Source organism: Centruroides vittatus, unplaced genomic scaffold (assembly GCF_030686945.1).
Source record: "Centruroides vittatus isolate TY-2023 unplaced genomic scaffold, ASM3068694v2 contig_927, whole genome shotgun sequence".
In the NCBI taxonomy this organism is placed as follows: Eukaryota; Metazoa; Arthropoda; class Arachnida; order Scorpiones; family Buthidae; genus Centruroides; species Centruroides vittatus.
The window spans coordinates 331,265-356,130 of record NW_027122613.1 but is presented as its reverse complement, the minus strand read 5'-3'; the positions used below and the strand labels follow the sequence as shown (position 1 = coordinate 356,130).

The 24,866-nt window shown below is 26.1% G+C and overlaps 1 protein-coding gene across 4 annotated transcripts in view; it reads left to right on the top strand.

Moving 5' to 3' along the window:
* Positions 1-24,866, top strand: part of Cbl (E3 ubiquitin-protein ligase CBL) — a 148,181-nt gene that overhangs the window by 49,790 nt on the left and 73,525 nt on the right. For 3 of the 4 annotated variants that reach the window (XM_067281855.1, XM_067281854.1, XM_067281851.1), the window contains exons 3-6: positions 254-385; positions 2,998-3,135; positions 7,279-7,498; positions 8,000-8,167. In XM_067281855.1, coding sequence (XP_067137956.1) covers positions 254-385; positions 2,998-3,135; positions 7,279-7,498; positions 8,000-8,167 — 658 coding nt within the window. The remainder of the gene's footprint in view (positions 1-253; positions 386-2,997; positions 3,136-7,278; positions 7,499-7,999; positions 8,168-24,866) is intronic. The other variant, XM_067281853.1, reaches the window with a different exon arrangement.

Below are 24,866 nucleotides of genomic sequence, written 5' to 3'. Positions count from 1 at the left end.
AATACCATAACCATATTTCATTATATATATATATATATATAATGAAAATAATTTAATTTATTTTTATTTTATTTTTATAAGTAAAATGAATTTATCTAATGTTACATTGATTATTTTGATGGTTTTTAGTTTTAGAGCAGGATTATTGGGATTGTGGGACTGTTGAGTTTTAATTTGGAAATTTTGATGTGTGAATTTATTGAATATAATTGTTTTGATTCTGTAATAAAATTCAATTTTTTTTATATATTAGGTTATTTCAACCCTGGTCAACATTATTACGAAACTGGCAGATATTAGCAGTAACTCATCCAGGCTATGTAGCATTCCTTACATATGATGAAGTGAAAGCAAGATTACAGAAATATACAAATAAGCCTGGAAGGTAATGTAAAATTAATTTTTGTTATTATTACTAAATTATGAAGGTAATGTAAAATTAACTCCTGTTATTATTACTAAATGAAGAGAATAAATGCATAATCTGACAAATATAACATTATATAAAACTAATGCACAAATATCTGTTACATCATAAGTGATTACAATGTCATAGCAAAGGGACAATTTCCTGTGCAAAAATGGTACAATTTAAAGGAACCTTTAGTATCTTGTAGGATCATCTCTTGCCTGGATAATATGGTCAGACATGGAGGCATACAGGATTTATATGCTATCTTGTGACAGATTTGACATGTTTAATTGTGGCAGTGTGACAAAGACATTCCTGGGAAATCCTAAATTTGTACAACTGAGTGTTATCTTGAAAGGCAACAAATGGGTGCAGAATTTCCTGAATGTATTGCTGTGCTGTCAGTATGTCTTGCACCACTTGCACACCAGTGTCATACAAGAGGATTCTCTAGATCAGTATGTCAATGAGTATGCCTCTATTAGTTAGTTGCTTGATTAGGTATGAGAAAAGAATAATCTGTAGCAAAATTTACATATATCTCTGGATGGTGAATAAAGATTCTATTGCAGCTGTTGATGCATCTCTCAAAATCAGACAAGCATCTCTCTGGTGGTCTGTCTGGAGTGCCCAGAGTTTGCTCACTATGTATGTTTACTTTGACATATCCACTATCGTGAACACCTTGTCTCAGCTATTCAGAATACTCCAGATGATGGAAAATTGGCAATCCTGCTTTCCACATCCCAAATATGCAGCCTTTCTCAAACTCACTCATCTGTGCATGTTGTCTGACTGAATCTCACTTGCATACCATGGCATTCAAAGACTTCACAATTTTCAGTGTACCTGTTGTTTGGAACAGAGTCTCTGCAAGTTTTTAGGATATTGGGATAATGATTTTTAAAGCCCTATAGTGACGACAATCTGGTATGCAATTGGATGACAATGGTAATCATTTACATACTTGTCTGAGATAGCTGTATGTTGAGTTTTGAAGTAATTGGACATTTCTATCTGGGTGCATAACTTCTTGTCAATGGTAGGAACATTGGTCAGTTGAAAAATTTTAACTTTGGTCATTCAACATCATTCTGCTAAGTGCAAATTATTATGCAATGACAAGAGTAACAGGAATAGGAATAATATGGTGGATGTATAACTTGCTCTCATTAAAATGATTAAAATTGGACTTTGTATGTCTGGATTATTACAGTAAACAAAGCACTATTATGATACCAAGCAAGGCAAATACAACATGACTCTCTTGGCCTTTACAAAGTACTTGTAACCAAAGTACTTTGTGAACTGAGATGGGGCAGATATGAAGCAGATTCAAGATTCTGGCCTTGCTAAGCATGTAGAAGTCTTATAAATTTATAAGTGAGGCCTTTTTGACCAATGCTTATAAATTATTGGTATTTGGATTATATGTTCCTTTAAATTTTGTGTGTGTTCTAGAATGTTATCTTTCCTTTTTCTTGTAACCTCAAAGTGATCATTTAAGTTGTATAGAAATATTAATTCCCAAAATATTTTTTCTCCTAGATATTAAGGATTGATTCTATCCCATTTTATATGCTAATGACATAATGAAAAAATTAGACACCTGACTTTTTACTATTATATTACATAGGAAAAAGTTATGCAAATGTGTGTGTATGTATGTATATATATATTGGATGACAATGGTAATCATTTACATACTTGTCTGAGATAGCTGTATGCTGAGTTTTGAAGTAAATGGACATATATATATTATATATTAATTATAGCTGTAATCTTTCATTGTTCAGCTTTTAATTGTTGCTGCTGAAACTAATCAAGTTAAAAATAGCATGAATAGCAAAAGCATTGTAATGTAACTACTGGAAAACTGCATTTGGAGATTTACTGTTCAAAGAAGATTCATAAAAGAAATATACTGGGTTAAATTTTAATTTATAGTCACTAAAATTAAAAGTGAGTTTTTATCTTTTAAAAAAAAAATTGGAAGAAATCAGAATAGGTATAAAGAAATGTATAATAGATTCATTTTTGATGTAGGAATTTGATCTTGTTAAACATTTAGTACAAATTTATCATCATGTTTTGTTATTAGAATTAAACAAATACCAAATAAAAATATGTCGTCATATCATCCATATATTGTTGATGCTAAAGATGATTTTTCAAATGATACAGATCTAAAATCTTAATTTCTGGATCTTAATAGTAAATGTGTTTAAAAATTAATTACTTTCAATGTATTTTACCCATTACATCTTATTTTTGCTATAATTCTAGAATAAATTACTTTAAATCCAATTACTTTAATAAAATTTACATTTTAATAAAATAAGTATAGAAATTGAGATCTATTTTATTACAAATAATTTAATGGAAAAGATGTTTAATAATAATAAATAATTTCATAAAAACATGTGAATATTCTTTGCATAAGAAACTGTCTTCATTTTAAACTTAAATATTTTACTTATATAAAAATTTTAGCCAAGTATATTTAAGTATGTATTTCTTTATTATTATTTTATAAAATTTTTTACCTCTAGCAAAATATAATAAATTTGTTTTTATTTTGACAGTTATGTATTTAGATTAAGTTGCACAAGGTTAGGTCAGTGGGCTATTGGCTACGTTACTGCAGATGGCAGTATTCTACAAACCATTCCTCAAAATAAGTCTTTATGTCAAGCTTTACTGGATGGATATAGGGAAGGCTTGTAAGTATTTTAATTTTGAATCTATTTAAATAAGTTAGAAGGCAAAAGTTTAAATTTGAAGTTTTGTATAAAATTATAGGTATATTACTGATTCTTTTTTCTGGCACCTTTGGTTCCAGAGTCTTGATGAATTATGTTTTGTGGAATCAATAAAAGTCACTTAATAATAACTTTGACATCTCTGATCCATTTATTATGTTTGTTTTGTTTGTCTGCACAGCTAGAAACACAATGTTTTAAAAAATTGAAGAAAAAAAATTAAGAATTATATAATTTAACAGGATACAAATATTTATCTCTGATAACATTTTTGAAAAATTCAAAGCAATTTGATCTATTATTCTCAAAAATTTTCATAAAAGCAGTTTACATACTTAAAATGTAAGTAGTACACCCCAAAAACATGTGCCAAATTCAATGCATCTGTCACTGCATAATGATCTAGTCTAGTAATTGTGGAAATTTTAAGTAAGATTTTTGTAATTTTGTCTTCAGTAAAGATGATGCCATACTATCAGTTGCCTGATAATCAGTGATTTATCTGTTATAACATGATGTAAAATACTTAATGTATGATGCATTCATTTTATTGAGGAGTTTTTGCAACAATCTTAAAACTTGAGTTTAAAATGAATCTATTTTAAATTAATTTAAAAGTTTGACATAATACAGACTTAATTTTATTTTAGTTTTCATAGTCAAAAAGATTTGTTTCTCAAAATATTAAATAAATATAAATTGTTGTTTAACTTCTAAATGAAAACTAAATAATAAAATTTGTAAATCTAAATTATAATTTCTTTTTGAATAAGCAAGCAACAAGAAAATTATCATCCAGGCATTAAGTGTGTACCACTATGGCTAATTATAGGGATAGTCCTACACACTTAACGCCTGGATGATAATTTTCTCGTTGCTTGCTTATTCAGAGATCGGTGTGAAGTCCACCATGGTTCCAATTTCTTTTTGAAATTATAAAATGAATTGTAATGAAATTATTAAAAATTTAATGTCGTTTGTCTAAAATTTATTTTAGATAATGTTAATTATTTGTGCTTATTTTAAAAAAATATGTCAAAATAAGTATATATGATTTACATAACTTAACAATTAATAATAAAAACAAATTTTGCATAATATAAATATCGCATTGTTTTTAAATAAAATTATTAGTGTTGAACTGAATAGTCAGCATTATTTGGTATTTGAGAATATTTGTTCACAAAGTATTTGGTATTCAGCTGAATACTAAATGCATGTATTTGATATTTGGGCTGAAGACTTTCTCAAAGCTGAACTATTCAGCTGAATAATCTTTTTAGTTTGGGGAGAGAGAAAAAGGAAGGAAAAAATATATATAAAATGCAAAATAGAAAGAAAGTATCATTTTAAAATTAAGGTATTTGAAAATATTGTTTTGTTTTGGAAAGGAAAAAAGTATAAGAAGTGATTTTGTTGGTCACCATAAATACTTAATTTTGCTGAACATACTGTACATTCACTAAATATACTACTTTATGAAGCTAATAAAAAAATGATGGACCTCAATGACAAGGCTTAATTTTTTACTTTTTATTACATAACAATATTTTTGAAAAATAAAAACATTTAATTGCTATTATTAAATAGAAGATGCTACTCTTCACCTTATTCTGAGGCTTTCAGTCTAAGTCTTCTGTTTCAGGCAGTTTCAAATAAATCAGCTGATATTTGGCAGAGTATTTCAGAAAGGTAAGAGTATTTAGTGTTAGACAAGAGAAACAGCCAAATTATTATCTGTATTTTGTATTATTCAAAAACCCTTACTTGGTCTATCCCAAAAAATTATAATTCTTATAATAAACAGATATAAATATAAAGCGTAAATAAAGAAAAAATAGAAAATGGAAATACGTATAAATCCAGTCAATTCTTTTAACTCAAAATTTGTTAAATATATTTCACTGAAAATATTGTTAGTGAAGAATGTGAAGAATTTTTGAAATGTGGGAATATTTAGAATGTGAGAAAATTTGAAAATTATGATAAATTTTATATGAAATTTGTTAAAATATTATTTAATTTTTCCTGTAATTTGTTTGATGGGTGATTTAATAATAATAGTCTTTTTTCTTCTTACTAAAATCAAAAAATAGTTTATCAATTGGCTTTGCCATTTTTCTGAGTTTCTGCATATTTTAAAGCTAGTTTTTCATAATGTTTGCATATTTGTTTGATATTCCTTTATAGAGATTACTCTCATGATCATGCAAAATACATTAAACAGTTATATTTAATAATCTTATCATCAAGTATAGTTAGTTGCTATTTTAAATAATAGATGACAAAATGATTATTAAAGTATTCTTATCAAAATGATTGCAGTTTATATAGCTGTTTTTTCATTTAAAATTTTTTTTTAATATTAATTGTATCACATTCTTATAAACAATGTATCAAATACAAATGCAATATGCAAAATTGGCTTTATTTTATTAGTTATTAAATTAATTAGCAATTGCTAAAACATGCAATTTATAAATTATCTTACATTATCTACCTAGCTACAATTTTTTAAAATAATACAAACAAGTACTAAGTATTAATATGTTGTATGTGTTACTTTATGATAATTGTAAATAATTATTGGTAATTCTTATTGAATCAGTTCTGAATTGAATAAACTAATTGTGGATAATGCCTACTTTTGTATTTTTTAAAATAATTTGAGTTTATTTTGAAGAAATTATATTATTGAAAACCCACTATATTTAGTCATAAGGAATCAAATGTAACCTCACTTAAATTTTTCAATGGCTATTTTTTCAAGTTCCCTATTCAAGCTTTTCAATTATAATTTTTTTCAATGGAGGAAAAAAATCAAATTTTTTTATAAAGTTTAATTTATCCACATTAACAAAATAAAACTAAATTTTTGAAATTTGATTATTAATTACTTAGTTTAAAATATATATCATATAATTTGGCCTAAAGGTAAGTTACCATCTAAAAGTTTGTAACAAGAACATCTAATTTAATTTTATATGATCTACCTCTCTTCCTTTAGGCCAAATTATTTAGCTTAGCCCAAACATAGTCTGACAAATATGTACATTTGCCTTCATTCACTTAAACTTAACCTCCCAATATATATATGAAGCGTGCAATGCCATAAGGTTGTAAATGCCATTTTTCTCAAAATATGTTTTATTGAAGAAATGAATTTTAAATGCAATGTTTTCTCCTACAAAAAAATATTGTGGCGATAGTGGTGCTCTAAGTGGCTATATTTTGAAGATGAATTTATGTGCAAGCCATAACGTTTTAAGTGCCAAAGTGCAAGTCACGTGACTTTTGGCACGTAAAATGTTACGGTTTACATTTACGTCATTTTGTTATTTTCAATTTGTAACACAGTGAGTTTTTTTACGCAGAACCGGATAACTGAATCCCAGTTTATTAGTAGTTAACTCTGTATCACCTTATTATTTGATATTTCAAAATGATATTCGGACTTCCATTAATCTTTCAAATTTGAAGTTTTAAAATACATTTTAACTTTTATTACACTAAATTAATACCTTATTGTTTATATTTTCCTTTATTTATCATAATTATATTACAATTGATAAAGATTACAGCCCAGTTCAAGTACCAAAACTGTGAGCCCAACATTGTTGAAGCCAGGAAGCAGTCACTAATAGATTATTGCCAGTTTTTAATGTTAAAATTGATATTGAATTTGTAAATTGTGTTTAATAATTTAAATGTAAGTTTTTGGTATTCAAAACTGTTTTTCAGCTGTAGAAACATTAATTTTATGATTGCAATTGTTTTTGGCATTTACAACTTTATGCACTTGCACAATTTTGGCATTTACAACGTTATGGCTCTAACCCTGTTTTTAAACTTTTTTGTTTCCTTACCATCATACTTAGGTGTTTGAAATTAAACCCAATGTTTTATTCCAAAGTGTAAATTGTTAAAATAATTTTTATAGCATTTGATTAAAGTTTGTTCATTAGAAAAAGTGTTTTTTCTCTCTCCTGAAAAGTTTGTTTTTTGGCATTTACAACATTATGGCATTGCACGCTTCATATATTTTAATTTCAAGAGAGTGTACTTTTAAGATTTTGCTCAAAATTTTTGATATATTTTTTTTAGTTATCTATATCCCGATGGAAGGAATGTAAACCCAGATCTTAGCTGGGCAGTACAAGCTACACCAGAGGACCATATCAGAGTTACTCAGGAACAATATGAACTATATTGTGAAATGGGCTCAACTTTTCAGTTATGTAAAATATGTGCTGAAAATGATAAAGATATTCGAATTGAACCTTGTGGTCATCTTTTATGTACACCTTGTCTTACTTCGTGGCAGGTTGGTAAAGAGAAGTTACATCCTTAAATACAATATAATAAAAAAATTAATTTTTTTTAATGGTTTATAATTTCAAAATAGTTTGTATTTTAATGCAGTAATAATATGCCAAAGTATAATGAAAGATTTATAATATAATACATTTCACTATTGTTATATAGTCTTGGTTATATCTTCTTATATAAATTAAAACATTAATATTACAACTTTTTAAACAACAGAAAATTTTTAGATATATTCTCTTTTCAGAAATACAGTGTCTTGTGTCTCTTTTCTAGCATTTTACTAAATTTGTTCAATTATTAATAATAATAATATAATAACTCTAGTTGAAAGCAACAGCTAAATTAAAGAAAAAATTATGTTGCAGATAATATTTACTGTTTAGAATATTTGAACATATTTATAGTGTATATAGACAGACAATTCAATTGTAAAATGCTTTAAAAATAATAACAGGATTTTATATACTGAAGTTGGTTTTTGTATTCTTTCTGTAAGCAGGATTCAGAAGGTCAAGGATGTCCCTTTTGCCGAGCTGAAATAAAAGGTACTGAACAGATTGTTGTTGATCCTTTCGATCCTAGTGGAAGAACAATCAGAAGAGATGATTCTCAAGGCTCAAATACTACTAATCTTGTTGATTTGGATGATGATGAAAACTTTGAGGTGATTCTTAAATTATAATTCTTTTACAATAGAGCATTATTATATTTCAAAACATTAATACTTTCAACTAAAAATTAGAACTGAATTTTTTTTTATATTATAAATTGAAAATAAAAAATGTATTTAATAAAATTATTATGGCATAGGTTTATTTTAATTATATTGCATTCAGAATTAAAAATACTTGGGTAGTAATTATAAGTCCAACAAAAATTTTTTTCTATGTGAATATACAATGCATTTATTAAGAAGAAAACAGCAGTAAATAAATAAATTTTTTTGTTTCAAGTATGAAAGCTTAATGAAATTTACAAAAAGTAATATATACATTCAGAAATGCATATATATGAGATCTTATCAGATAAATATCTGGATTGAACCTATGAAACTCATTCATGTATTTATTCTAGCCTGTGTCAATCTATTACAGAATGAAGACATATTCCAATTTCTTTCTATTCTTTTCTATTGGATTTTCTTCTGTACGATTTATTCATACTTTAATTATATTTAATGTAAGTTTAAAATCAGTTAAAAATAATATCTTTATTTATTTATTCCTGAATTATATTAAAAATTAGTATTGCTATAAATAGAATTTTTGTAAAGTAAAGTAGCTTTCATTTCGTGCATGCGCGCGCGTGTGATGTTAACATACTTCTAATGTAAATATTGTCATAAATATGACCACAAAATTTGGATTGGATTTCTTTATATCAATTTGTCTATTCCATTTACTTGGTTTACATGTAGCACCATCTATTGGCAAAATATTTAAGAAAATAATAAACTCAATTCTTAAAATGAATATAATTTTTAAAAATATATGTTATATTCACTTAATTACTGTGACAATGATATATTGTGAAATAGATGTGTTGTATCATTACTGTGATAGGTAGCATATAGCACTTGCCTGCATGGAATCAAAAATGTTACTCCCTGAAAAGTCTAAGTATTTAATTTTCCTTATCTAACAACTTGAGTTTTTTATTTCTGAATGGTATTTTCTTAGTTCTAATAAGTGCTCTCAGTAGTTGAGTGGATAAAATCACCGAACACCAGTAATTGGTTGTGGGTTTGAGCATGGCCAACTGGCTCACCATGTGGAGTTTTCCAGGTTTTCTTCACATATGTAAAGCTCATCCCTGTTACTAAAGTCTTTCTTGAATGCATCCCCACAGCAGATTGCTCACGTGTTGCACTGCTGTAACAAAATAAACCAAACTAACTCCAATAATTTTTCTATAAATGCGATATTTACAAGGACATACTTCCCATGTAGTTTATACAATCTTTTGCAAAATTATGCAATTAATCATTCTATTATATCCTTCATAGAGATTACTCTCATGATCATGCAAAATACATTAAACAGTTATATTTAATAATCTGGACATACTTCTGGGAAGTATGTTAGCCGGTAGTTTATACAATCTTTTGCAAAATTATGGCGCGCTATTTGAGTATCACAATAAACATGACAATGATAGGCTAAAATAATCAAACTCTTTTTTGTATTAACACACTATTATCACATAAAGCAATTATTCTTGTATTTTTACAAGATTTTTTTATTTAAACAAGTCATATGAAGTCTTTCAGACATTAAGATTAGCAACTTCGATTACATGTGGAGCCATCACAACTCATCTAACACAGATCACTTTTTAAATATTAATAGTAGACTGGTATTAATTAGTAATCATTGACCATTCTGTTTTTCAGGAGGTGGTCAGTGATTACTTTTGATCGAATTACTTCAACCCCTTCCTCAACAGTCCCTTTCTATCAGACCAGCGGTATGGTGGTATTTGAATAGGAAAATTACGTAATATAAGGTTACCAGCCTGCACAAAATATGTTTTAAGTGGTTTTTAAGGGTGCCAAGTTTAAATGTTTGGTCCATTTTTCACAAAATTTGATTCATTTGCAGATTACCATTTGATATTTGGCTGTGAATGGTACAGTTTCTTAGAGTTAACATTAGGAAAAAATTTAAGATATTATATTTTCAATAGTTGTCTACTTGATTATTAAAAGTGTACCATTTGAGTATCACAATAAACATGACAATGATAGGCTAAAATAATCAAACTCTTTTTTGTTTTAATGCTTTTTATATTGGGAGAAGCCGGGGGGTCAGTGGTTACCAGTTTAAACCCCCTTGGACCGGTGACGGTCTGGTAAAGACCGCTCACTTTGTCACTGGATGGTTTTACCTGAGTGACCGAGGGGTGATAAGTCTGTTGATAAGGTGTTGGCCTAATAAGTCCAAGTGCTCTTGTGTGGACAAGAGCAGGTTAAACAACAAAAATAACAATTTAATGAATTTAACACAAAAGCATATAACACAAAAGCATATGATACAATAAGCTAATACACTACAGGTTATTCTACCTTTGATAGAAATAGTCACAGACATTATGTTACCTATGTGCCAGTAGTTTTTCTATTCTGTCTTTATGACTGTATTGGATAGACATTAAAGCCTTATATCTACGTCCTTATAGGCCAGGGATGGCGAACCTATGGCACACGTGCCCAAAGTGGCACGTAAGAGAAATCATCTGGCACGTAATGTATCATATGATTTCTGTCTTTTTCAATCATTCTTTCTGTTTATCATCTGATCATCTTTTTTTTCAATCAGATTTTTTACATTTATTCGAATTAAAGCATACTTGTTTAATTTCTTTAAATATCATTATTCTAAGTCTAAGGCACGGATTGGCACGCATTAACATCTTTAAAGCTAAGTATGCTTACAATATGGCACGCGGACTCAAAAAGGTTCGCCATCCCTGTTATAGGCTAATTGACTGAGAGAGAGTGTCTACATTTCCTTAAGTAATATACCTCTTAGACTGATAGTTCCAGATCCCATTGTATGGGACATTGGCAAAACGCACCAGGATTGGCGGTCGGTAGGAGTGGTAAGCAGACTCTGACATGAAAGGGAGGAGGACTTCTCACCGACTGCCATACTCTATGGTGGAATGTCTGTAGTCAGTCTCTGTTGTGAAGTCTGCGAAACGCTACGGGATCATCTTGGCCGGGAGACTAATCGGGTGAGGCGAGACAGTTGACGGATGAGCCTTGATCTATGGCTTCTAGGAGAGTGCCTGCCCTGATGCTTGAGTTTGAGCCCTTTTTATATGCCTCAAGCCTGGGAGAAGAATCAGTTGATTTTGATTTAATATGGTCTAAGTTCGAGCTATCAAGAACTGGATGCTTCAGCTAAATTATTGATACTTCCTAGCCGGTGTAGTGACTCTTCTTATCTCATAATTTTATTCATTTTGACAGTATCCTATCATTAATAATCAAATGTTTTGACTAAGGTTTAAAAATAACTTCAAACATCGTAAAGATTGTCAATTTGCACTGTTATTTGATCGTCCTTAACTATCAGATCAGATGTAAACGGAAATCCTAGGTGATGGGAAAAGAAAGTGGGTTTTTTCACTTCTGCATTAAATGTGTATTAATTCTTAATTTAACTACCCAATTGGTCCAGAATCTTACAATATACTAAATGTAATATATTATAGTATTTGATTTATATAACTACAAAGGTTATCTTACATAAGGGTTTATCACACTGAGTAACCAATCTAACACATTTTTAAAATTCTTCTTTCTCTACTGTACACAAAGAATTCTTAGTGTGTTAGATTGGTCACTTATTGCAGTAAACACTTACATAAGATAAACTTTGTAGTTCTATTATATTATAGTATTTGATTTATATAAGGATTAGAAGTACCAAATAATCTAATAATGTTAATCTTTGCTGCTGTTATTTTTTGCCTGGGCAATGCTCAGCTTATCTGCTAGTAAGATTATAAAGGTTAAGTGACAGTTAAAAATTTGAATATGTTTTGTCTAGCTGTTCTTTAATTGAATGTGTATAATTTTATTTTTGAGAGAATTCAACAATGATCAGATAAAACAATTTACTTAGTATGAAAATATTTTTCATACTCAAGATTTTTTAAATTATATTTTAATTTCTTAAGTAAGGGTTGAGAAATTTTTTAAAAGTTGTAAGTACAAAAATAATAATTTTTTTTTTAGCACTACAAATAAGTTAAAATAATATGAATATTTAATTTGTTTTTCATTGAGAATTTTTCTTTCTGTATTTTAATCAAAGACAAGGTTTACTTCAAATAATGCTCTATTGTATTACATTTAAAATTAACTAGTGAATTTAATAATGAAATTTGTACTGTAATTACAGATAAACCTATAGTTTTTTAATACATATTCATATACCTTCATGTGCCTTACAGGTAAGCAGAAAAGCAGTAAAATGACATAATGCTCTTTATTGAACCATCTTGTGACAAGAAATAGATGGGAGGGAACTTCAAGACACTGGATTATGTGGCATGAAATATGAAATATATATAATTCAGATTTTATTAATCAAAACATAATCAGTGTTTGGAACATGAAAAATTACAGATTGAAACATATTGTATATTAAAACTGAAATAAGACAGTTCAGTTATTATAATCACTAAATTATATTTTTTGGAATGAAAAAGTGAACATTAAATTCATATGCACAACATATAAAAATCTTTATAAAACTAAATATACTTTTTAGTTTTTAAGGATTCTTTTGATTAATAATTAATAATTCAATTATACATCATTATACTCCTTTTCAGTATAATATTGACAATAATTAATTGTATTGTTATAACCATACTATAAATTATTTTGTGAAAGCAACAAAAATATAATTTTTTTTTCTTATTATTTAATGAAAATTTAATCATTTGAACTTTTCAGTTAATATTTATATAAATTTCTAATTATATAATTCAGTCTGATAAATTTCTAATATAATTCAGTCTGATATAAATAAATTTTGTCACATTTAAAATTTAAAAAAAAATTCAGAATTTTTCTATTTGCATTATTTTATTGTCTATTATTAGGAGAACAACTTTATATTTGAGCATAGCTAACTTAATCAGAATTTCTGATGCCCAAAAATATTTGTTTCGTAAGAGGTAATGGGTTTTACCATAGTAACTCTTTAATTGTTGTCAAGAAAAATAATTGTACAATTTAATGTTGCATTGATGTTTTTGGTAAAAAATTTTTTACATAAAACTGTAAAAAATAAAGTATTTTTTAAAAATACTTTTATATTAAAATCATAATTTTATTCACAAATAGTATCAAAAGAAAAAAATACTTTCTGATGATAGTGTTTTTAAATATTTCTTTGTTTAGAATTTACATAGTAATACATAAAAATAAAGTATATTTTTAATAAATTTTTCATTGTTTTTAAGAATTTTTAATTGGAATTTTTTTTAATTCTTAGCTATCTTGATAGTGAAATAGAATTCCTATTAAATTGTTCTTATTATCTTTGATTCAATATCAGTAATAATTTTAACTTTTCATAAAATTTCAGATAACTTTATAATTTTATGGAGTCAATAAAATTTATGAATCAATACCAATAATAATTCAATATTAATTTTGAAAAATTAATTTATTAAAATGGTTATCTGATCTTTACTTTCTGTATTATTCATTCAAAAATACTTAAACTGAAAAATTTTCTTGGAAATTTCGAAGATATTGTGGTCTTATTAATATTAATATTTCTATATTTTTCTTAAAATGTTATTAATTAATATATTGTATTCTATATTTGATTTGATTTCAAATTATTTAAGTTCAGTTTAATGATTACATTTATTCTTTCAAAAATAATAGATTATAGTAATAAATATAACAGTTATACTGTGCTTTTTTTTTTAATTTTTGTTTTTGGAGTAATATTATTCAAATTGTTCAGCATAAACTGCATTAAATGTATATTTTGAAGAGGGTGAGATTGGAACAATCTTAGGGATGAACTGATGTTTACAAAAAGTTTTACTGAATTGGCTTTAGATTTCAATGGATAACATGGTGAATTTCTCAATAGGATAAATTGCCGAGGTAGGCCTAGTTTTATTTATATGAGTGTAAAATTATGGTAAATTACATACTTCAGTATTAAATGTTTAAATTATAGCTATTTTATGTAAATTTTAAAACTTACTATATAATTGACTACTTGGAAATTATGTTCAAACTTTACTATATCAGTAAATCTTAACACAATATTTATTTAAAAGAACATAAAATTGAAATTTATTTATTAGCATATTTTGGAATTAGGCCAGTTGCTAAGAGAACATAGATCAACTTATAATCTGATATTTTAAGTTTATAGAGTCTAAATAAATAAATCTTAAAGAATACGTATATCTGTTTCTTTTTAAAATTAAAACTTTATAAACTTAAAGTTATATTTTTTAAATCTGTGGTATCATACCATACTTTTAGTTACTCAACCCATAAGTTTTAAATCTTTGGTTTTGTTTGTTATGTACTGTATTTCTAATTAGGTTTATCACCAATTGGTTTCATTTATTCACTAATTCATTATTTTTCAATTGTTTCAAAATTCTTACATTTTTTTTTTTTCTTTTTACTAAATTCATTTTTATAAAAATCTTTTTATGGTAAAGATTTTTAAGGTTTAGATCAGCAATATTGTAGACACATACTGAAGATTATCAGTTAAGTATTTAAAAATCAAATAATTTATATAATTTCATCAGAAATAAATGCATTTGAAGAGTAGATAGACTAAAGGAAAAAATAATGCTGTATTATAGTTACTTTGTTTCATATTATATTCTAGTCTACACAAATGTAATTTTGGTTCACTTATAACATTGTATTGTCTAAAAATGTTTACATTAAGAAGTTTTCTTCTATACTTGTTTTCTTTTCATTTTTACTTTATGTTAAATAAAAATATTTCTATTCTTCATTTTATGTAAAACTAAATTTACAATAGCAAAAAGTTTGGCTTCATTTTAGAGGTTAATGACAACTATATTTTATTTGAATTTAAGATGTATCATTCTTTGAGAAGAAAATGACCTGTTTATTTTGAAGAAGCAATTTTATTATTATATTTATATCTAGTAAAGATGATATCTTTGATTCTGCTAATTTATATTTAAATTTTTATTTCACAATAAGAATCACGTCAGTAGATATGAGGTTATACATTTTATTTTTTCATCTTAGCAATGCATCTTATTAATTTTTTTGAAGTTAATATAGATATTATTGAAAATTGTAGTTCATTCTAACTTAAATCATTTAATACTTAATAATCAAAGAATATTTTTTTATAATTAAATCTTAATTTAAATAAATTTATATTTTAAAACTTGAATGATGTCTGATGTTAAATATATATTCAAAAATTAATCTTTAGAATATGATAATTTTTAAAATAATATGGTTTGTGAAAATTTGTATTCTGTTAAAAAAAACCTGATATCTCAAGTACTATAGTAGAGAGAACAGAGACTTATCACACTGCTAGAGGTAACATCAAAATGACACTTCTATCATCAGATGCAACTTTATTACTGGTATGCATTTCAGTACACAAGACTGTCATCAGCCATACATAAATATCTGGTGTAGAACAAATTTGCAGAGAAATTGACATTAATTACAATCTACAATTTAAAACATACCTGTTCCAGATTTATTTCCATTCACACTACACAGTACTATGAGGATTACTTTATCCTACAATATCTAAAATGAAAATCTCTTGATAATCCACTGTATAGTGGTTGCGATTACAATTCACAGTGCAGTGAGTCTCTGTTATCTCTACTATAGTATTTGAGATATTAGTTTCTACAATTTTCAAGACAAACTTTTTTGTAATGTTAAGATATTTTTATAATTTATTTTTATAATAATTCATAATATCTTGTGAATAAAAGGTGTCATGAATTGTAAGAAAATATTTTTACTTCTAAAAATATTTAATTTTTATAAAAATATTGAATAAAAGTTTCAAATTTAATACAAAATATCCATATTCTGTGTAAAGAATGAAATATTATTTTGAAATGCATTCTTTTCTGTCTCCTCTTTATTCTTTAGCCATATTGTTGTAAGATATTACTGTGATAATTATATAAAATTTCTTTCTTAATCTTTTAATTGATTTCATTAGTAGAGTTAATAAATATAATCTATGTGTGGTTATATTTTCTTGTAAGAAAATTTAGCATTAACTTAATTAAATTAGCAATTTCTAATGAGATATATATATATATATTTTTCCAAGTTTTATGGATACTTTCGAAATATTCATTTTATCTGGACATTATAATTTTTATGATGAAATTTATATTTTTCAACAGAATTTTACAATTATATTAGTAAAGCACACAATTTATAGAGAAAGAAAACATGTAAGAACTTTATAACAATTTAACTAAATACCAACTAAATAAATTTACTTTTTTTGTTTAACAACTAAATTGTTTTATTTTTAGCAAAATTTTATAAATTAATAAATTCTTTTTTAATTGCTAAAAAAACAGTTTTCAATAATTTAACTTTCGTATATAAATTGGAAGAGATAATTTTTGTCTTAACACAAATATATTCTTTGATTAATGAACAGTTTTATTATCTGAATTATTTGGTAATGATTCCAGTAATAAAAAGAATATATAGCAAAGACTGTTTTTGCTACATATTCTTAAGTTCAGCCTCAAATTAAATAAATTTTTCAGTATTAAACATTACTCCTTATCTTTGCTTCAATAGCTAGATTTATGATAAATTGCAGTCAAAGACAAAGCAATTTATATTATTAAACAAACACATAATCAGTTACATTGTTATTTTCTTATCTGATGATCATATTTAATGACATAATCTATTTCATAACTCTTAAAACTTCTTTGTTATTGAACATTTTGATTTGCCTAGCACTGGTTTTTAAAATTAATTATTTCATTTTTTACAGACATTTCTTTGTATTTAAATCTTAGGTTAGATGACTTTCCATCTTTTGTTGCCAATTCTATCTTTGTATTGTATCCTGTTCTAATTGAATATTTTCTGTGCATAATTCTTTCAACAATTCTATGTATATTAAGTTTAGTGTGTGTGTGTGTACTGTACAGTACATGTGCATATGTGCTTGCATGCACTTTTTATTCAGTTTTTGTATATTCTATTATCATTATCAGTTTGTTTTTTATTTCTGCAATTTCAAGCATTTTCATATCTATTACACTGTTTCACTTCAGATAGCTTTTATTATTATTATTATTATATTATTTATTAAAAGTAGCTTAGATGTAATTTTGCAAAAATTCTGTTGGCTTCCTTATCTCATAATTTGTTTGAACTGTGATTCTAGATTCTTCAAATTAAATTTCATAAAAATTTTTTTGTCTTCTACACTTATAATAATTATATTTATAATTATTTTTGTTGATTAATCATTATTACAAATTTATAACAAGACTTTATCAGAAAAAACAATGATTTTAAAAAAATCATTGATTTAATTTTGATACAAAATATCTTTACATTTATATTATTGTTGTTTCATTAAAAAATCATTTTTTTTTTAACATTAGCTTCTGAAAAAGTAAAGGCAAGTTGATCATTTGCATGAAATGAATGAGTTCCTTTCATAATAGTTAATTGACATTTGAGATTCTATCTCATAAATAATAATTAAACCAAATTAATATTAATAACATTACAATTTATATTTAATTATATATATTTTATTAAATTATACTTCAAAGTGTCAGCTTTTCTAAAAAATCTTCATTCTCTGATTTTCAAATAAATCTAATTTATATACTGTTTTATTTCAAATGAGACATGTTTTAAGCATTGCATAATACATTACTCTACAATGCTTATAAACTTTAAAATATAAAAACGTTATTTTAAAGTTTATAATATTAATCATTAAAATTTTGTATCTATGGCAGTTCCACTATTAAGGAACTTTTTTTTGAACAGTTTGGATTTTTAGTGTGAATGTCCTTTTTTTCTATGGATACAACTTTTCTATATTTGAAATATGTGCTATACTATGAGATGTGAAACTTAAAAATGAGAAACAATTCATATAATTGTATTTTTATGATGCATTTGGTCTTTTCTATTGAATAAGGATAAAGTATATCAAGCAATCTTTAAGTTCTGTGTTTACAATTGCATGGGATAGAATTGAGCTGATACAAGAGAATCAACAATAATAGTCATCAAACACACAAGACTAAAACAATAAAATAGATACTGCAAACTAAACAATCTGCTACTACTATAAAAGTAGATAAGAAAAAGATAGAAACAAAGATTGTAATTATAATGGCATTGCATAAAATAATGATGATAAAGAAAATGTAATATCAATCTTAAGATGTTACAGAAAACAAAATTCTAAAATCCTATAAAACATTTGTTTGTTAAATTTATGTAAAATAATAAGTACATTTCTTAGGAATAGAAATTTAAAATTATTGCAATAACAAATATGAATTTTTTGATAAGTTAAAATATAACAGTTTTTTTATTAATTTGTAATTTTTAGTGACTACAATATGAAAAATTTACTAAAATCAAAATTATTTCTTGAAACATTTCAATTATTTTAATAAAATAATACTCATTTTTTTCTTTTTAAATACTCAACTACTTTGATGCAGTCTTGTGAATATTATGCAAAAATTATTGAGATATGTTAAAGCTGTTTGATATTTGAGCTGTAGATTTGTTTTTAATTAGACTTTGAATGAATTCATTTGAAACCTAATTAAAAACAATGGCTGGTAAAGGCAAGCTAAAAAGGTTTGCATATTAAAAGAGTTTCCACTGAGTTAATCTGTTATTATTTTAAACCAAACTAAATTGAGACAATCATTTAAAAAGTTCTGAATATATGCAATTATTTTTAACATAACAAGTGAGATGATATTCTAGCATCAGAAAGTTTGGAAGGAGGAATTCTAAAATGCTGTTATTTGTTGGAATTTCTCCTCCCAGTCAACTTTTGGACAGAATGATATTCATTATAATAGATCACTTTTCTAATTCATTGAATCGTATATGATTAGACAGTGTTTTTAAGTTATTAAATTAAAAATAAATAAATAATTGAAACGTTTGTGTTTTACACATTGTAGTTTACTTTAATACTTTTATATGACAATTATTTTGAAATGTAACTTGCATGAAAAATTTAGACTTTATTATTTGAGACTGGCAAAGTTCAGTGATCTAAGTGCCAAAAAGTTTTTTTGGGGAAAGGAAAAAAAATTGTTTATAGAAATAAATATTGAGCAAATATTTATTTCTATAAACATGAAGCTCTTTAGAAACAAGACAAAGTTAGAAATGATTTAAGTCTGCAGTCATTATTCACTTAAAATGACATTGAAAAAAGTCTCTCTTCTCTTCATCTATAATTTCCACCATAGCACAAATACAGTTGAACATGTTTATCTCAAAATGTATTTTTTTCCTGCATTTTCATTCTAAATTCAATATATTTTCCATGTTTATCTCAAGTAATTTTCTTCCCAAATTCCTATACAGATTATATCAAATTATGGACTGAAGTGTCATTTACAATTTCAAAGCTCAGTGACTACATTTTGATAGCATAAATTGCAGTTTAGAAACACTTCAGGTAGCTGGCAACATTGCACCTGACCACTGTCCAACTCTGCAGTCTTGTTCCAAAATGGAGGTAGTTTGAGAGCCACTCTGTTCACTTCTGTGGTGGGTTTGGGCTCCGTCTTCTTTGTTCGGCTGCTTGACTGGCGTGGAAAAGAAAAAGAGGCCTACTTGGATTTCTGTAAATGGCGTCTGGGCTTCGGGCTTTGGAGTGTTCGGCGTTGAGCTCCCACATTGTCGGGTGACATCCAGCTCACCAGTGAGGAGACCATTAAGGATTCCTCTCGATAGTCAAAGTCAGCTAGATCGGGCAGTCCGATCGCATCCACAAACAGGATTGTCATGGTGTCAAGTTATATATTCTAGGATTGAAGAAAAAGTCTAAAGGCCATTATGACGAGTTTATTTACAGATAATTATAACTCTATATACAGATGGTTATAACAACATTGATCGTGGAGACGAAGGTTGGAGCACGTGAGACGTCCGTCCGAAATGAAGCACGTCGAACCAAAAAGTGGTTAGCCTTGACCCTGACGTCATGCCAGTTGGGACAGTGGTCAAGTGCAGTGTTGCCGACTGCCGCGCACCTCTTGCAATACAATACAATACATAGTTGCAATTAACACTGTTTTTTCTGATTATATGTATAGTATTTGCTATTTTATTAATAAAATACTGTATCTCCAAGCAAACCTATCACTGTTTACTGTGTAGTTATCTCTATATCTCAACCTGTGTATCAAATTTTTTTCTCGTTCTCATGCGGTACAGTACATGGATCATATAACATGGAGAGAGCCTCTGGACATACCATGAGCCCCATCTGTTGATGCTTATTAAAATGAAAATGAAAGACATTTTCACTTGAATTATATAGTGCTGAGCTGACCATGACACACAGATCACTTTTGTGTGAAAAGGTTCTATTTGTATATTTTGACACTTAGATCATTTAGCTTTTCCATTCTACATATAATGATGACAGCATAATTTACTGAAAATTATAAAACCTTACTTGAAAAAATCATCTTAGGATTCCAATTAATGTCAAGACAATATTCTTTGCATTTAAAATGAAAATAGACATCAAGCTATATAAATACCATGAACACCATGACATCCAGAACTTCATTTTTTAAATGATCTTCTCTCGGTTTTATTTTTAAGGTGTAATAGTGAAATTTGTGGATAACACAAAAATTTTATTCTAAACTATCAATATACTAGAATTTATCAATAACAATATTAGATTAGTATTATTCCTTCAAATATAGTTATGTGAGGAATATTACTCATCTCATCTTTATATTAGAAAAAAAAATATCACTATACAATAATTTAAAAAGAAGAAAAAAATTAGTTAAAATAATTTTAATATGAATATTTTTCCATTTCATATTTGAAAAACATGAGAAGAAAACATAACACACGATTTCTTTTCTAGAGTTAACTTTTTCTTGAAAGATAAAAATTGCCTACTAAGATTTTAAAGAATTACATTTTAAAAGTCACTTTACAATTTTTAAGTGCCTTTTTGTTTTTGTCAAGTTGTCATAATATATAACATTTCATATCATATTTATTTGATTTCTTTAAAAATGATTTAATAAATCATTTTATTTTTGCTAGATATTTATCTACATAATTGATTAAACATACAGTTTACTCACTTTGATAATTTATTTTTCTAGTCAAATAGAAATGATTGTAGACATTCTAATATTTTCTCTCAATGTGCCTTTTGGAAAGATTTTTGCATATTTTTAAAATTATAATAGTTGAAAGCTTTCCAAAGAATTTTCCATTTTAAAATATTAAGAATATCTCTTTCATGCATCTTCTATACATTTTTTATGTTCAGATAAACTTATTGTGGATTCATTCATTTTTTATTTTGTGCATGTAAATAATTACAATATATGACTTTCAATGTTTGGAATATATTTGGTGCTTTCAAAAAATAATTTTTCATTTACAGTATTTTTTGAACATATGTAAAATATGATTATAATTCTATATAAAAGTAAATATCTTTGTTCATTAATTAATATTTCTTATTTTAATTAAATAAATTCATTACATATGTCTCCCCAAACTTTTAAGTTTTATATGCATGTATTGTAAAAAACAGTTTTGAAAGACTTAAGATTTTAATTTATCAGTTATGTTTCTCAAGTTTGTATTTTAAACATAAGTCATGATTGTATAATTACATTTTTTTAAAATAGCGTCGTTCATAATTATATTGTGCGTCTCATAGTTTTTCATCAAAAATATATAAATTACTTTGTATTGATATTAATAGAGTAAAGTTATGTTTGTGACATTTAATTGAGTTTTTAATGATACAAACTTTGCAGATCTTAATGTAGTATAGTTTCTCTCCAAAATTGATATTATAGTACAATCTTACTTATAAATAAATCAAATGCTATATGTTGTAAGAAAATATAGTGAGGTATTATTCTGATAACTAACTGAAATTCAAATGTACTTTTACATAAATCGTAACGGTTGTGTAAAAATGCAATCAGTTCAGTTCCTTGTATTCTGTATTAGTAATTTTAATCATTGTAATAATCTGTGTTCATTATTTAAATGAGCAATTATTTATCATAGTTAAATTGTAAATATGTATTTTTTGTTTGTTTTATTTTTCAAAAGCAGGTACGTAAAAAAGTGATATGTATATACATTGTAATTTGATTTTAAAAAAACCTGCTTACATTCATGAGTGGAATACTGTTTTGTTGATTCAGAATTATTCTGATGTATATTTCTGTATTTTATTTAGTAACTAAGTTTTTGTATTTTAATTTGATTGTTTTTGATTTATATGTTGTTTACTTATTGTTTGCACTATTTGATGTTAAAAATTCTTTGCTTTCAAAAATGTATTTAATATTCCATAAAAGTCAAAGCAGCATTAAATGTTGTTTTTGTTTTGTTTTATAATTTACTGCATATTGCATGCATGAAATAATGTACTTCTTCAATTTGGAAATAAATTTGGTTTTAGTAATAGCTTCTTTGCCTGAATGCTTTGCATGTTTAATTCATTTTCAACGCATGCCTTTTTAAAAATTAAGAATTAAGCTTTTATTATTTTTGTCATATTATATATATATATATATATATTTATACAAACTAATAATTAAAATAACTAATATTATTAGATATAAAGTAAATAAAATTTACCTTTAACCAGCATTATTTTTATCATCATTGCAAAAACATTCGGTTTAAAATATATAAATTATAATCTTCAGACAATATACAAAGAAACAAAATCATATTCTGGAATTTTATTAAATGAGAATATAAATTATCTCACATTTATTATCATTTAAAATTTTGTGGGACAAATTAATAATTTATATCAACTAAAAATAAAAGAAATAAATCTTAATTTTATCAAACTATTTTATATATATAACACTGCTTATGCTAATTAAACTTTAACATATTTAATTTTTTGGTACATGATCAGTTTTTATGCATTATGTTGTATAGGATTACTTTCAGAAATAAACAAGATTCCATTTTATTGCAAATTAGTTTTTGATTCTGATATTTTCAAATAGAGGACTGCATTTACTTCAGATGTTTAGTTTTATTTCTACTTTTACTATCTGCAATCTTTTGGGAATGTATAGTTACTGGTATATAAATACACATTTAATCATTCTATCAATGTTATTTTATAGAATTAAACTTTCAAATGTTTACAAATTTATGATAAAAAAATTAATCATAAAGCAGACCTTAATTTTGTAATGTTAAAATGTCATCTGAACACTTACTTGTAGCAATAGCAAATTTTTTTCTTCTCCATATTAGCAATTAATTGATTGAGTATTCAGCTCTGCAAATTAATTAATTAATTGCTAATAATTTTTAATACAATATATTGAATAGGATCAAAATTTATTTGAATTCATTTTAAAGCAACTATAAAATGTTTAATTGGTATTACGCTAGACTCACAACAACCTTTATGTCACCAGTAAAATATTTAATTATAAATAATGTTTTCAATCATAAAATTTCCGGTCTTTATCAGGTTAAAAGTTCTGAGATTCGAATAGCCATTGAACTTGAAGATTTAAAAATTTTTTTAGAACATATGTAACATTGTGTATAGAAATTCCTTATGCACATGCGTATCAAGCATAGCATGAATAAAAGAATATACAAATGAAAGCAAATATTAATCTTTTTTTACACACACACAACTGTGGAGAGCTGCACTACTAGGAGTTACGGAGGTCCAGGGATGCGATCAATATTTCTAAAGCTTGGAAGATCTATTATGAAGATGAGGACCTCCGTAACTCCTAGTAGTGCAGCTCTCTACTGTTTTGTGTGTGTAAAAAGAGATTAATATTTGCTTTCATTTGTATATTCTTTTATTCATGCTATGCTTGATATGCATGCACATAGGTAACATTGTGTATAGAAATTCCTTATGTTCTAAAAAAATTTTTAAATCTTTAAGCACAACAGCTATTCGAATCTCAGAAATTTTAACCTGATGAAGACCGGAAATTTACGGTCGAAAACGTTGTTTATAATTAAATATTTTACTGGTGACATAAAGGTTGTTGTGAGTCTAGTGTATAATATACCAGTACCTATAAAGTAGTGTGGATAACCTGTTTACAAGGTTAATTGGTATTTTAGCCTAGTAATTCTAATTTAATTGATAGATTAAAATTTTACTAGTTTCAAATTGAATATTATTTTGAATATATCTTTCATTAGTTGGTACAATAGAATCTTATTTTAATAGATTGCCCAGGCTGCCAAAAATCATCCATTGTTCCAGAAATCCATTATATCATGAACAATGGATTTCTCTCAAAACCAGGATAATATCCATTATTTAATCCCTTACACATAAGAAATACCTGTACATGAAATTATTCAATCCCTTGGGATCTCTATTCTTTATTTTATAGGAATACATATGTTACAAGATTGTATATTATACTGTACATATATATAACAAAGCTGATGGAAGCTGTATATACTGTATGTACAAGAAGAAGGAAATTATATATGCCTATTAGTGCTAACATTCCATTTAAATCTGATGATGACCATTTAAAATGGAAGAAAACATTTGTTTAGA